Source organism: Acomys minous (assembly GCF_964271855.1).
Source record: "Acomys minous genome assembly, chromosome: 12".
Lineage (NCBI taxonomy): Eukaryota > Metazoa > Chordata > Mammalia > Rodentia > Muridae > Acomys > Acomys minous.
The window spans coordinates 108146360-108162241 of record NC_140493.1 but is presented as its reverse complement, the minus strand read 5'-3'; the positions used below and the strand labels follow the sequence as shown (position 1 = coordinate 108162241).

The following is a 15882-nucleotide window of genomic DNA, read 5'->3' as shown; positions in this document are numbered from 1 at the left end:
TCCGGTGCTTTTAACCTCTGAGCCATCTCTCCAGCCCCACAGATTTTTGAACAATGCTGTGATGTCCTCCTTATGGTATCATTGCAGAGGTATTCCTTGTATCATTGTATTACATAGTATCACAGTGTTCTTTGACCCACTGTAGATCAGTCTTGATCTGCTGGTCTGGGCAGTGCAAGTCTATCTACTGAAGATTACCCCTTTCTGTATTTTGTTAGAGGCCAGTCCCTAAATCCTCTTGCTGAACTCTTGCTTCCTACTTAATTATGGAGCTATGCATTGCTTTCAGGATATTACCTGGCATAAAAGAGTTTTCCTATGAATGGCCAGGTTGAGAATTATAAACTTAACTTACACTGATGATGTTGGAGATAAGTAGCAGGAATCATCTGTTTTATCACATTTATTCATTGGGGATTGTTTTTACTTGTATGTGGTGGGTCTGAGGGATGCACATGCCGCCACACTCAACATGGAGGGCAGAAGGCAGCTTACAGGAGTTGGTTCTCTTTCCACTTGTGTGGGTTCTTGGGATGGGACACTGCTGTCAGGCTTGGCAGCAAGTGCCTTTGCCCAGAGGGCCATCTTGCTGGCCCATGATTTGCTTCTTGAAGAATGACTTACCTGTTGTACTGTCTTTACTTTAAAATCATTTAAATTTGGAGCATGGCCCTTTGTTTGTCTGATTGTCTGTCTGAGACAGAGTCTTCTTAAATAGACCAGGCTGGCCTCAAACTGTCAATTCTCCTGCTTCTGCCTCAGAAGTACTGGGATTGCAGGCATGAGCCACCGTGCCTGGCCAAAGCTCAGGATCCTAATGGTACACAAAGAGTCAGCCAAAAGAAGCAGAACCATGGAGAAAAGCTTACTCAAAAAAGAGTTGGTGAGGGGCTGGAGAGATGGCTCAGAGGCTAAGAGCACTGACTGCTGTTCCAAAGGTCCTGAGTTCAATTCCCAGCAACACATGGTGGCTCACAACCATCTATAGTGAGATCTGGTGCCCTCTTCTGGCCTGCAGGCAGAACACTGTATAAATAATAAATAAATGAATCTTAAAAAAAAAAAAAAAAAAAGAACTGGTGGTATTGAAAAGTATGGCATGCCGGGCGTGGTGGCGCACACCTTTAATCCCAGCACTCGGGAAGCAGAGGCAGGTGGATCGCTGTAAGTTCGAGGCCAGCCTGGTCTACAAAGTGAGTCCAGGACAGCCAAGGCTACACAGAGAAACCCTGTCTCGAAAAACCAAAAAAAAAAAAAAAAAAAGTATGGCTTAATGAGTGAGAGGATTCAAAAGGGTGCTGAGGTGCTGAGTCCAGAGAAATGCAGAGTCCTCACAAAGAAAGAGGATGGAACACAGGGTGGGGGGGAAGCCCGTGTGTCCTGAGGCCTGAATTTTATCTCTGACTTTGACCATCTAGAAGGTACAGTTGTAGCTACTAGATCTCAGTGTACAAGGCAAAGAAAATAATTCAGCTGGTTGACTTAACCTTGGCTGCTCATTGCTCTTGGGGGATGTCTAAAAGGCAGACAGGGGCTTTGCAGGACAAGATGAAGCCAGTAATACCTTGTTAAGTTCGCTTCAGAGTACATTGTCATCAGTTCTCACACATCTTTATTTCAATAAGTTGGAAAGTAAGTCTAGGAGACATACACTGTGACTTTTTATTTTATGCCGTTTGTTCTCCTTAAATAGGATATCTGAATTTCAGGATCAGCTAAGGAAAATACAGTCGCATAGTTACTGATTGAATAATGGCTTTCTTCCAAGGGCTGCATTTCCAGATATACAGGCCAGCCACAGTACCTGGGATTCTGCAGATAATTGGCTTACAGAACTAACTGTTTCTACGCAGGGCATGGTGGCACACGCCTTTAATCCTAGCACTCAGGAGGCAGAGGCAGGAGGATCGCTGAGTTTGAGGCCAGCCTGCTGGTTTACAACGCAAGACCAGGACAGCCAAGGCTACACAGAGAAAGAATTCACTGTTTCTGATATTGATAGTACTTCTCTTTTCTGCAGCCAGAGATGAGATTTTTATGCCAGGAACTTCGGAGTATCTTTTCTTCCAGGAGCTCAGGAGACTTAGCAGCTCTCCTAAGTTATCTGGGCTCTCACATCAGGAGCTTTAAAGCAGGTTGACACAGAAGGACAACTTGGAGGTTCCCAACTTGAAGCTTTTAATTTCTCGTGTGCTTTTGAAACAGGGATGAAGAATATTTTGGTTTCATTGCCCTTGTTAGTAATTGGGCAAAAAGAAATGTCTCTGTTTTTAAAATTCTGGAAACTAACACTTTCAAATGTTTCTTTGGGAAAAGTGTGTGTGTGTGTGTGTGTGTGTGTGTATGTGTGTGTTTGTGTGTGTGTGTGTGGCATTTCAGAACTGCCTCTTTAAAAATAGATTTTGTCTCTGAGCTGTGTTACTGCAAGTCTCCTGATGAGAGTCAGGAAGTGGGTGGAGGAAGGGTAGCCTGTCTGTGAGGCGTGGTTCTAACCATTAGTCAGTATTTACCAGTCACTGGAAGGAAGGGATGACTGTCTGCTTTCCCTATTTTATCTCCTCCTAAAATTAGTTGCTCTTAGTCAGGAAGCCCTCGTCACTAGAAGCAGCCCATCTTTTGAGGGCAGTCTCTTAGAACTGTAGGACAGCTAGGTAGTGTTCCACTCTGCCGCAACCGAGGTGTCTTCATAGGAACTTGGGATCCAGTGAGTGTTTGTCACCTAAGCAGTCCACATAGCTGTGTAGAGTCACATCGGTGCTGAGTCAAAATGCAAACCCTCAGAAAGAAATTGTGCCTGGATGTCATCAAACAAGATGAGCATGATTTTATGTTTGCCTTGCTCTGAGATAGGCTGTTTTCACAGCCTTGTTACCTATTATGTTAACAGAGTATTGCTTAATTAGATAATTGCTTAATTAAATGCTTTGTAAAAGGTCAACATTAGGTGTGATGTCATATGCTACAACATTGGTCCTGTCCTTTTTTTAATGTTTATTTTTATTTTATGTACATTGATATTTTGCCTGCTTGTATATGTGAGGGTGTCAGATCCCCTGGAACTGGAGTTATAGATGGTTGTGAGCCGCTGTGTGGGTGCCGGGAATTGAACCCAGGTCCTCTGGAGAGGCAGCCAGTGCTCTTAATTGCTGAGCTACATCTCCAGCTCCTGGCCCTGTGCATTTTGCCGAGAGAGGCATTGCATCCTAGTTAATAGACTAATAGAGGTTGCTTTCTTGGTGAGCTGCTTTGGTAGCCAGATCCAAATACAGCGCTTGTGTGTCCAGTCATTCTGTGGCACTTGGTTGGGGTCAGCTTCATAGTTTTGGGTGAAGAGGAAGCTTTTGCATTTTGTTGCTTTGGTGGCCACGTCTTCTTAAACTGCTGACCAGCTCCCTGTTAGGGCAGAGAAATGAGTGAGAGGGGAGTTTATTATAAGCAACAGTTATTCTGGTCTGCAGCAGGCACGGTGGTCTGTCTCAGGGGTGTAGCTGGCTAAACAGCAAGTCCGTATTCTCATTACAGTTCCACCAAGAAACACATGGGAGAAAATGGACCATGATTTTTCAAGACAGGGTTTCTCTGTGTTATAGCCCTAGCTGTCCTGGACTCGCTTGGTAGGACCAGGCTGGCCTCACAGCCTGAACTCACACCAATCCGCCTGCCTCTGCCTCTAGAGTGCTGGGATTAAAGGTGTACACCATGCCTGGCATATGGACCATGATTTTTTTTAAATCATTTAATTAATTTATTAAAGACTAGTACACTGGGCTGCAGAGATGGCTCAGAGGTTAAGAGCACTGACTACTCTTCCAGAGGGCCTGAGTTCAATTCCCAGCAACCACATGGTGGCTCACAACCATCTATAATGAAATCTGGTGCTCTCAGGTATACACACAGGCAGAACATTGTGTGCTAAATAAATAAATAACAGTTGCATCTCACACTCCAACCCCCACATTCATTAAAAAAAAAAAAAAAAGAATAGTGCACTGTAAGGGCAGAGCACATAACAAACATACTGCTGTCTGCCCCCACCTCGACCAGATAGGTCTGATGTAGCACAGGTTGCCTTCAGCTTACTACATAGCCTTGATCGTCCTGCCTCAGCCTCTCAAGTGTTGGGATTACAAGGGTATACCACCAAGCTGGGCTATAGCATATTGTTTGCTAGTTTGTTTCTGAGACAAGGTCTTACTATGTAGCTCTGGTTGTCCTGGAACTCACTGTGTCGACCATGTGCCTCTGCCTGCCAAGTGCTGGGATTAAAGGCATGTGCAATTCTGCCAGCTTGCATGTGGTTAAGGTAGATTCCAGGTGATGTTCTGGTCACCACTACAGAATTACTTAAACTTGCTCAAAAACTTTGATTTTACAAAGTTGGGGGAGGTAATATGAACTTTGAGAAAGAAGGATGTTAGTAGGAGAAAGTAGTAAAATGTGAAGATTTATAGATGAGTTAATTCGTTCTGTTTACATAAACGTTAACATTAGAGTAGTTAATGCTTCTGAAGTATGAGTAAAACAAACTTTTAAAAAATAATGAGCCAGGCGGTGGCGGTGCCTTTAATCCCAGCACTGGGGAGGCAGAGGTAGGGGGAGCTCTGTGAGTTCAAGGCCAGCTTGGCCTACAGAGCTAGGACAGCCAGAATACACGAAGAAACCCTGTCTACAAAACAAAGGAAGGCAGTGGGGGGTGGTGCACACTTGTAGTCCCAGCACTCAGGAGGCAGAGGCAGGCAGATCTCTGTAAGTTTGAAGCCAGCCTGGTCTATAAATCAAGTCCAGGACAGCCAGCGCTACAAAGAGAAATGCTGTCTCAAAAAGCCAAAGGAAAACAAAGCAAAGTGGATCTGTGCGAATTCCAGGCCAGCCTGCTTACAAGGTGAGTTCCAGGCTAGCCAGGGTGTGTCTCCAAAAGAAAACAAAGAAAGGAAAAAAGGCTGAGCTTGTAGGAAATGTGCATCATTAAGTGAAAAAAGCAAAGAATAAACTGGATGATCCTATCTTTGCAAAAATATTGAAAAATAAACTGAGGGTTGGAGAGAGGCTTGGTGGTTAAAAGCACTGCCTTTCTAGAGGACTCAGGTTCTGTTTCCAGCGCCCGAAGGGCAGCCCCCAGCTGTCTGTAATTCCAGTTTTAGGAGATTCAAAGCCTTCTTCTTATGGTAGCTGGAGAGATGGCTCCGTGGTTAAGAGCACTGGCTGCTCTTCTATAGCACCTGGGTTTGATTATCAGCACCCACACGGCGGCTCACAACTGTCTGTAGCTCCAGTTCCGGGGACTCAGACGCCCTCTCTGGTCTCTCTGGGCACCAGGTACACTTGTGATGCACAGACATACATGGCAGGCAAACACCAAAAACAAAAAACAAATGCTGAGCGTGGTGGCGCACACCTTTAATCCCAGCACTCGGGAGGCAGAGACAGGCGGATCACTGTGAATTCAAAGCCAGCCTGGTCCAAAAAGTGAGTCTAGGACAGCCAAGGCTACACAGAGAAACCCTGTCTCAAAACCAAACCAAACCAAACCAACAAAACCAAATAACCAACCACCCAACCAAACACTGTGTTCTGGCCTCTGCAGGCCCAGGCATGGTACACACAGTTGCAGAGAAAAAAGCCATATACATATAAAGTAATTTTAAAATAAGAAAAATCTAAAAGAACACATGTAAACTGGCCCTGGTTGTATACTCCTATTCTTACAGCACTTAGGAGGCTGAAACAGAGGATCATGAGTTTGGGACCTGTCTGGGTCTAAACATAAAAGTGTGTGTGTGTGTATGTGTGTGTACACATGCGTGCAGGCACATGCTGCGATATGCTTAGGAGAGAACGTGGACAGCTTCATTTTGTACTGTCTGTATTTTGACAAGAGTTACATCTTTTCTGAATAAACATTTCTTGCTTTTTTAGGTAAGGAAACATTCACTCTAAAAAAAAAAAAGGGGGGGGGCTGGAGAGATGGCTCAGTGGTCTAAGAGCACCGCCTGCTGTTCCAAAGGTCGTGAGTTCAAGTCCCAGCAACCATATGGTGGCTCATAACCATCTGTAATGTGATATGGCGCCCTCTTCTGGCTTACAGGAGTACATGCAAGCAGAGCACTGCATACATAATAATAAATAAAATCTTAAAAAAAAAAAAAAAAAGACCCTCACAGATGTATCTTAGTCCATAGTGAAATACAATGAGATAGAGAATTGTCAGTGTGTTTGTTCCTCCAGTGTGGTCTCTGACTGAGTGCTGTAAAATCAGAAGGTATGTTTATCAAAGCAATGGTCCTTTGTCCCCATCTCAGAGCAGCTGCATCAGAATCTAGCAGTAGGGCTCTGAGGTGGCACTTAAATGACCCGAGGTGGCCCTCAGCCTGCGAGCTTCAGATCAGTGTTAAATGGGTAAACAGAGCGGGGCTGGGAGCACATGGCGGCGGCTGTGTGCTTATGAGCGTGCTCCATAGACTTTCTTCCTGCTGCCTCCTGACATCGGCCTTTGCTTCTAAAGTGGCCCAAAGGGATAATTCCCTGCCTTCCTTCCTTCCTGCCTTCCTACCTTTCTCTTTTTTTAGACACTAGGGATTGAACTGAAATTCTCTTAAGTTTCAATTAGAATACAAACTTGTCAACCACTTGTGGTTTTTTAAAGATTGTATTATTAATGTGTAAGAGTGCTTTGTCTGCAAGACTGTATACCCACCACAGATGTCAGAAGAGCAGGCCAGATTCCTTGGGACTAGAGTTACAGTTAGTTCTGAGCTGCCATATGGGTGCAGAGAATTGAACCCAGGTCCTCTTAGAGGAACAGAGATATTCTTAACTGCTGAGCCAGCCTTTGAGTGCCCCTCCTTTTAATGATGTTATCCTATTCCCACAGTGGCCACAAAATATGGATGGTTTCTATTAAGTGGAGAAAGGCCAAAGCATTCTGATCAATGATGTAGTCAGGGGAAAAGAAAAGAAAAACAAAACAGCAACAACAACAAACCCAAAAAAGCAAAACCTTCACACTTACATCTTTCTGAGGAGCTACAGGGACAGTCCATAGCTCATACTGTTCACGCTGCATGTGTGAGCAGACCTGCCTCTAGAGCACATGAATCCATGAGCTGCTTAAAATCTGTCTGCTGGGCAGGAGAGATGGCTCAGAGGTTAAGAGCACTGACTGTTCCTCCAGGGGTCCTGAGTTCAATTCCCAGCAACCACATGGTAGCTCACAGCCATCTATAATGTGATCTGGTGCCCTCTTCTGGCATGCAGTACAGAATACTGTATACATAATACATAAATAAAAATTTAAAAACTTTCTTCTGCCAAGAAGAGACTTGATACCCTATGAGCATTAAAAAGGGGGAGGAAGTCCCCCTCAGGCACAGTCATAGGGGAGGGGAGTAAGGGGAAAATGGGAGGGAGGGAGGAATGGGAGGGTACAAGGGATGGGATAACCATTGAGATGTAACAAGAATAAATTAATTAAAAAAAAACTGTCTTCTGGGGCTGGAGAACAAACCCAGCCTCTGAGAGAACTTGCTGCTCTTCCACAGGATCAGAGTTCGATTCCCAGTACTCGTGTTAGGCGGCTCACACTGCTTGCCACCCCAGCTCTCAGGGATAGGAAACCTTTTCTTCTGGTTCCCAGGGACACCTCCATATACACACAATAAAACTTAAAGAAAAAGTTTTATTGAAGTTTATTATTTATTTTTTATGAATGATTCATAGTCTTTGTTTATGGACAACTGGGAATTGCCTACTACTTTACAAATGGGAGTAAAATACTGGGTTTTGGTTTTGGTTTGGTTTTCTCTGTGTAATAGCCCTGCCTGTCCTGGAACTCTCTTTGTAGACCAGGCTGCCTCGAACTGACAGAGATCTGCCTGTCTCTGCTTCCCAAGTTCTGGGAGTAAAGGTGTGCACCACCATGCCTGGCTTTGGTTTTGCTTTTTGCTTTTTGTTTTGCTTTTTGAGCCCAGCTTGGCCTCAGACTTCCTGTATAGCTGAGGTTAACCTTGAACTCTGATCCTACCTCCACCTCAGAAATACTGAGATTAGCAGCATATGCCACTGTACCAGCCAGCTTTGTTCTTATCTAACTTGTACTATGACCATATTTCCTACAAAAAAATGAATTTTTTTTCATTCGGCTTTCAGGAAGGTTAACAAGATGTTTGAAATCACCATGACAAGAACAAGATTCACGATGTATGATGATTTATAATCCTATGAAAACAGACACTGCATACCTGTTCAGATGAGGGCCCAAACCGGCAGTTCCGTCTTTGGGCACCAGGTGGCACTTTCCTGATGTAAGAAAGACGTTTGTTCAGGGAACTAACACCAGGGTAGAAGGCCAAAGAGAAACTTTCTCTGCAGATGCAAGCAGCGGTGCCTCCACTGCCAGGCCCCTGGCTCCACCACGTGAGGTCTCTAGTGGGACTGGAATTATGCTGCTGCGCTAGGCTCGCAGGGTTTGGGGTGTCAGACATCCTCATCGCTCTATTCAGTGCTCAAATGTAGTGCTGAACGAATTGTTACGTGCCCTTGCTCTTGCCTTTGGGCAAGCTGCAGTGTCCTCCAGTGTCGCCGAGCCCCACATGTGAGCTGCTGTCTTCTGCAGTTTCTGTTAAATCTCACGGACAAAGGTGTTTGCCATGCTGGGCCCCGTGGAGAACTCCAGTGTTCTTGTTAAAGTGTAAAGGAGGAGCCCGTGCTTCTGCCCTTGCAGCAGTCTGAGTGTTTTGACTAGCTTCCAGAACCTGCATGGAGCTTGTACTGGGCGAGATGGTTTGATTTTCCCCATGAGCTCCTCAGTTCCAGTCGGGGTTCTGCCTACTGTTCCTGAGCCTCGGGCGCTTCTGAGTCCTGGCTGCTGTTTTCTCCTCTGGTTACCAGGCACTGGATGGAAGCCTCGGACAAGCTGGACAAGTGCTCCCCCACTGAGCTATTCGCCTAGTCTCGGGTTTTGTTTTTGTTTTTCAAGACAGGGTTTCTCTGTGTAGCCTTGACCGTCCTGGACTCACTTTGTAGACCAGGCTGGCCTCGAACTCACAGCGATCTGTCTGACTCTACCTCCCGAGTGCTGGGATTAGAGACATGTGCCACCACCACGCCCGGCAGGTTTTTTGGTTTTTGTTTTTTTATTCAGCCAAAGGGGGCTGTTGGTATTGACATTGTGCGTCTGTTCAGTCAGCCATCAGGTTTTGAGCTCTTTTGGTTATTGGTCTCCTCCAGGAGCTCACAGGTTGCTGGGAGAGGAGGCTTGCCTCATCTTAGGAACAGGAAGTAAGAGTTTATTGACCTAGGGCTGGATGGCAGCGATGGCTGAACAACGTACATGTGAATACAGTTAGTGCCACTGAACTGGGTGGTGTGTGTGTGTGTGTGGTGAACATGTAAATGTCATGTTATTTCTATTTTACCACAGTTTAGAAGAGTGAAGTAGGGCAGGGATAGGGAGATGGCTCAGTTGGCAAATGCTAAGGACCTCAGCTTAGTTCCAGACATGTGGTGGCACATGTGTGAAATCCCAGCGATGGGAGGTGATGACCGGTGATCGCCAGAGCTCACTGGGCAGCCTGATGAGTCCAGTCAGTGAGCTCCAAGCCGGTGAGTGACGCTGTCCCCCCAAAAATGTACACACACACACATACACACACACACACACACACACACACACACACACACACCTGCGCACACATGAATATCAAGTAAACTGAGAGGAGAGTGTATCCAAATGATCAGCACACAGTAGGCGCTCAGCCAAATGTTTGCTTCCCCCCCTTCGTTAGGTGAAAACTGTCTGTGTTTGATCCCAGTAGGAGGATTTGCTTTTACCAAAGCTTTCTTTTCAAAAAGTTAGACTGAGGCTCCCTGAACCTCATTCCTTGTCCTGTATTTAGGGACCTTTCATAAGCCCCTTGTGATTTTACTACATAAAGTGAGGAGGTGGTGGCACACGCCTTTAATCTCAGCACAGAGCCAGTCAGCTCTCTGAGGTCAAGCTCAGCCTGGTCTATAGAGCAAGTTCCTGGACAGCCAGGGCTCCACAGAGAAACTCCGTCTTGGTGGTAGTGGCGGGGGGATGTGGGTGGTGGTGGCAGTGGTGGCAGCAGCAGCAGCAGCAGCAGCAGCAGCACACACCTTTAATCCTAGAACTCAGGGAGGCAGAGGCAGGCAGATCTCTGTGAATTTGAGGCCAGCCTGGTCTACAAAGAGTACAGTCAGGGCTACACAGAGAAACCCTGTCTCAAAAAACAAAAACAAACAAACAAACAAACAAACAAAAATTAGTACAAACTGGGTGGTGGCGGCTCATGCCTCTAGGAGGCAGAGTCTAGGGAATCTGTGTGAGTTCAAAACCAGCCTGGTCTATATAGCAAGTTCCAGGGCAGCCAGGACTTCATAGAGAGACCCTGTCTAAATAAATAAATAAATAAATGCCTTTAAAGTTTTTTATATCAGGCTTCTGGGTTTCTCCAAAAGAGAAAAAAGAAAATAAAATGATTACTTTGCTACTCCAGAAAAAAATTTTAATCCCAAAGTCATTTATTTTGGCTTTAGAACAGCTTTAGCATTTGTGTCAGATTTTTCTGCCTAATTACTTTTTGCTTAAGCTTATTTTAAAATTGTTTTAAATTCCTTTAGCCTAGGAAGTAGGGGGTGAAGAAATGGGCCACAGATGGGAGCTGGACCAGAATTTCCGCTTTCTTGTATTAAAGCCTCCTGTTACACTGCTCACAGAGCAGTTTGGCAAAATGGCTTTTAAAGTCTTAAAAATATGCTTACTCTTTGATCCAGTAATTCCACTCCTAGGAATTTGTCCCAGAGAAATAATCAAACAAGCATGCAGAATGCAGGAGTAAGGACATCTACAACACACAACAGCAAGAAGCAAAAGCAACTGATTAAATAAAGCTTGCAGATATCTCTACGTGGTGTCAGAATTGTGGACTTTGGAAAGGTTTGCCATGTCTTTAAAATGAAAGAGACCGTTTAGTCACGTGTGCTCTGAGGAACACTGCAGGAGAGAAGGGGCAGGAGTACACTCTGGAAAACAACAGTCCTATTAACTCTGATATTGTGAGTGATAAAATTATGACTGAGCTTGAGCTTGTGTATTTTGTTTTTAAAGTTTTCTGCTTGAAGCCAGGCAGTGGTGGCACGCAGCCTTTAATCCCGGCACTCAGGACGCAGAGGGAGGCATGTCTCTGAATTCTAGGCGAGTCTGGTCTACAGAGTAAGTTCCAGGACAGCCAGGGCTACACAGAGAAACCTGTTCTGAAAAACCAAAATTAAATAAAATAAGTTAAAAAGTTGCAGGCTGGTATTGTGGTGCATGCTGTAATATAATTTATACAGGAGGGCTGGAGAGATGGCTCAGAGGTTAAGAGCACTGTCTGCTCTCCCAGAGGTCCTGAGTTCAATTCCCAGCAACCACATGGTGGCTCACAGCCATCTGTAATGAGATCTGGCGCCCTCTGCTGGCCTGCAGGTGTACATGCAGGCAGGATGCTGTATAAGTAATAAATCTTTTTTAAAAAATAATAATTTATACAGGAGGCTAAGGTATTGTGGGGCATGCTGTAATATGATTTATGATTTATATAGGAGGCTGAGGCAGAATTAGGGGTGTTCAAAGCCAGCCTAGGCTACAAAGCCAGAAGAACGAGATACTGTTTCAAACAAAACAAAAACACCGACAAAGTAAAAGTTTGTTTGTAATGCCTGCAAAGTGAGCCATTTGAATACACATAACTTAGGTAGAGGGTTTTGGAGGGGGTTGGAGAACATTTGTCCACAGCCTCACACATGTGTATAGTGTACTTGATCATGTTCATCCCATCCCCCTCCCCACTGAACCTCTTTTTCCCAGCAGCCCTTCCTTCTGCCTCCGTTCCTCCTCACCTCTCTTCTCTCCCCCCTTCCTCCCCTCTCATCTGGCCACTGAGTTTAGAGTTGAGTGCATCAACATGGTGGGTGGTATTTACTGCAGCATGGCCAGCTAACGTGGCCACATCACTGAAGAAAATCCCTCCCCTCCTGCCTTCCTTCCTTCGTAGTCCTGTCTATCCTGGAGCTTAGGATGTAGAGCGGCTGGCCTTGAACTCACTGAGGTCCTCTTGCCTCTGCCTCTCAAGTGCCACCATGCCTGGCCCCCTTTTTCTTTTTGAGCTGAAGTTCTTATAGGCCAACCTGGCCTGAACTCACCATGTACCTTAAGATAGATCATCTTTAACTTCCTTTTGTTTGGTTGGTTTTGTTTTGTCTCCACCCCGCACCCCCACCCCGCAGACAGGGGTTCTCTATATATCCTTGCCTGTCTTGGACTCACTTTGTAGACCAGGCTGGCCTCGAACTCACAGCGACCCCCCTGCTTCTGCCTCCCGAGTGCTGGGATTAAAGGCGTGCGCCACCAGGCCCGGCCCAATCTTCAGCTCCTTATTCTTCTGCCTCTCTCTCTCCTGTGCAGGTATTCCGGGCATGTGCCTCCACATCCAACTGAATATTTAAAATGGTGCTACTCCTTGACTTAGTAGTTCTACTTTTAAACATTTTAAAGAATATTTCTGCCGGGTGGCGGCGGCGGCGGCGGCGGCGCACACCTTTAATCCCAGCACTCGGGAGGCAGAGGCAGGCAGATCACTGTGAGTTTGAGGCCAGCCTGGTCTACAAAGCGAGTCTATGACAGCCATGACTACACAGAGAAACCCTGTCTCAAAAAACAAAAAAAAATGGTTTTTTCCTTTTTTTTTTTTTAAGACAGGATCATAGAACTCTGCCTTTCTGTCTCCCAAATGCTGGGATTAACGGTGTGTGCTACCATACCTAGTTTGATACTTTTTTTTTCTTTTGATTTTTTTTTTTATCTTTTGATTTTTTTAAGACCAGGTTTCTCTGTATAGCCCTGGATGTCCTAGAACTTGCTCTGTAGACCAGGCTGTCCTTGAACTCAGGATCTGAGGATCTGCATGTCTCAGCCTCCCCAGTGCTGGGATTAAAGGCGTGTGCCTCCACTGCTAGCACTTAAATGTGTTTCCCTAGGGTCATATTTGAATATGTGAATTATTAGCAATGACATTGACAGCAATGACACAGTTCTTGAGCTAGGACACCCACAGTGTACTGCCTAGCCTACTCACAGCCATCTTAGTTTGTGAGTACTCTCTGTGATGTCCCAGCAGTGACAGAGAGCCTCCCCTCTAAGACCCCATGCATCAGTAAGCAATGTGTGTTGGTAGGCTCTTGAATTATATTGCCCAAAGAACAAGGACACAGAGAACATTTTTAGGCATCCCCACTAAAGTGTTCTGTTTCCCCTTTATGGCTGTCTCAGAACTCAGAATCCAAACATCCAGATGGGGAAAGAAAGTGTATGAATGATGAAGCCGCACTCTGTGTGTGTGTGTGTGTGTGTGTGTGTGTGTGTGTGTGTGTGTGAGAGAGAGAGAGAGAGAGAGAGAGAGAGAGAGAGAGAGATGAAGCCAGCGCTAAGTGTGTGAGTGATGAAGTCAGCACTGTGTGTGCCTGTGTGTGTATGTGAGTGATAAAGCCAACGCTAAGTGTGTTTGTATGAATAATGAAGCCAACGCTAAATTTGTGTGTGAATGATGAAGCCAGCAGTGTGTGTGTCTTTGCGTGTGTGAGTGATGAAGCCAGCGCTAAGTGTGTGTGTGAGTGATGAAGCCAGCACTGACCCCCAGGTGCCCTTGTAGCTCAGGGCTAACAAACTTCTCTGTGTGATGAGCAGAGGGAATGCTCTTCAGTGTGTGCAAGCCTCTGCCCTGCATACCTGATAGGGCTCTCTTATTCTCATTTGCTAACTTCTGAGGATACGGATGTCTTCCCTGAAGGAAGGGGTTTGCAGGTCCTCCCTGTCATCTGAGGTCAAATGGAAAACCTTTTTGTGGTCAACTTGATCATGGTGAGTCCTTTGGTATTTAGAACTTCAATGAGAGTTATTTTTTGTTTTTGTTTATTAAATTAACTTTCTAAGTGTTGAACACTAACCCAAATAAGCTTCATTTAAAAGAGATAAAACAGATAAATCGTGCTTTTTTGACACCGTATTGAATCCTGTTTTTCCCACTAGCAGTGACCTTGGACAAGCTGACATGCTGTGTTAGAGGCTGTTCCTCTGTTAGCAGTGTGACTCTCCTCCTGCCTCTCCTCTCAGGGCTGTTCTTATTCCCCCAGGGCCCTGTTCCAGGTGGGGATAGTTAGGGTCTTTATAAACACACTTCTTCTCCCATGTTGTTTCTGACAGTTTCCTTATGCTGCCCCACCTCCCCAAGAACCCGTGAAGACTCTGAGAAGCCTGATCAACATCCGAAAGGACACGCTGAGACTTGTCAAGTAAGTTCCTGAGGGCTCAGGCCAGGTCCCAGGTGCTTCTGCTTGTGGGGCGACAGATACTCTGTGTGTGTGTGTGTGTGTGTGTGTGTGTGTGTGTGTGTGTGTGTGTGTAAAAGCAGCTCCTGCCAGGCCCACAGCCTCCTCCAGCCTAAAGGTTGCCAGCTACCAGGCACTGCTGAGGCTCCGGGCCCTAAGATGAGGCCCTACCATGCTTGTGCTATTTGGAGCATGGGCACTGTTCTGTTCAGGAGGAACTGTCACCTGCCCCTGCATTTTAAATATTGTATCTATTCTGTAGATCTAAGTACAAAGAAAAAGAATTGTTATTAAAGGAAATGGGGAAGTTTGCAGATACCCCCAACAAGCTATGTAGTAATGATATGTTTGAATTAGGAATATAAAGTCCTACTTAATTTGTTGGTGGTGATGTACGCTTACAGTTCTCAGCAGGCAGGAGGTGAAGGCAGGAGAATAGAGTTTGAGGCTAGCTTGAGCTTTACCACAAGACACGAGACACACACACACACACACACACACACACAGAGAGAGAGAGAGAGAGAGAGAGAGAGAAAAGAAGGAGGAGGAGGAGGAGGAGAAGAAAGAAGAGGAAGAAAAGAAGGAGGAGGAGGAGGAAGAGAAGAAGAAGAAGAAAGAAGAAGAAGAAAAGGAGGAGGAGGAGGAGGAGGAGGAAGAAGGGCACTGTGAGCCCTGCTGGAGGGAGCTAGGCAGCAAGAGAGAGCATTTATGAAGTCACAGTTTAGGAAGACTCCAGGTGCTGTGCTGATAGGGCAGTGGTTTCCATACAGTGTGGGGACTGCAGAACTCTGTGGGGCAGAGCAAGGAAGGGGACAGGTCACGTCTGTAGTAACTGGGCTGTTTAGAAGTGTGCTTGATGCCCGTGTGTATATCCAGAAGAAGCTGCAGAGCAGAGGAGGAAGGCTCTCTGGTTTCTAACAAGTAGAAACTCAGCCATGTGATTAATTAACGTAAACAAACAAACAAAAACAACAACGTTCTGGTGTAAGCACTCACATAGACTGTGAAATCTAGTAAATTTCCTAAATGACCCAAAGATGACCCTGTGATAGTTACAGCAAAGACACAAACATGTCAGTAACCACACAGAAGTATATAATGTTTCTGGGCTAAAGAAAAGTAAGGGCGGGTTTTGTTGTTGTTTGTCATTTGTTTGTTTTGGTGTTTTGTCTGCATGTATGTCTTCTGTGAGGGTGCCAAATCTACAGAACTGGAGCTACAGACAGTTGTCATATGGGTTCTGAGAATTGAACCTCTGACCTCTGGACTAGTAACCTGCGCTCTTGACTGCTGAGCCAACTTTCCAGCCCAAAAGAATAAATCTTAAAATCTGATCCATGCCTGGTGGTGCACACTTTTAATCTCAGCATTTAGGAAGCAAAGACAGGCCGATCTCTGAGTTCAAGGCTAGCCTACAGTGAGTTCCAAGACAGCTAAGGCTATGCAGAAAGCCCTGTCTCGAAAACAAACAGCAACAGCAAAGTCCTGTTCCATTGCCCC

At 45.5% G+C, this 15882-nt stretch overlaps 1 protein-coding gene across 2 annotated transcripts in view; it reads left to right on the top strand.

Moving 5' to 3' along the window:
- RNF157 (ring finger protein 157) overlaps positions 1–15882 on the top strand; it is a 73801-nt gene that overhangs the window by 36025 nt on the left and 21894 nt on the right. For both annotated transcript variants that reach the window (XM_084750113.1, XM_084750114.1), the window contains exon 3: positions 14258–14346. In XM_084750113.1, the coding sequence (XP_084606239.1) occupies positions 14258–14346 (89 nt within the window). The remainder of the gene's footprint in view (positions 1–14257; positions 14347–15882) is intronic.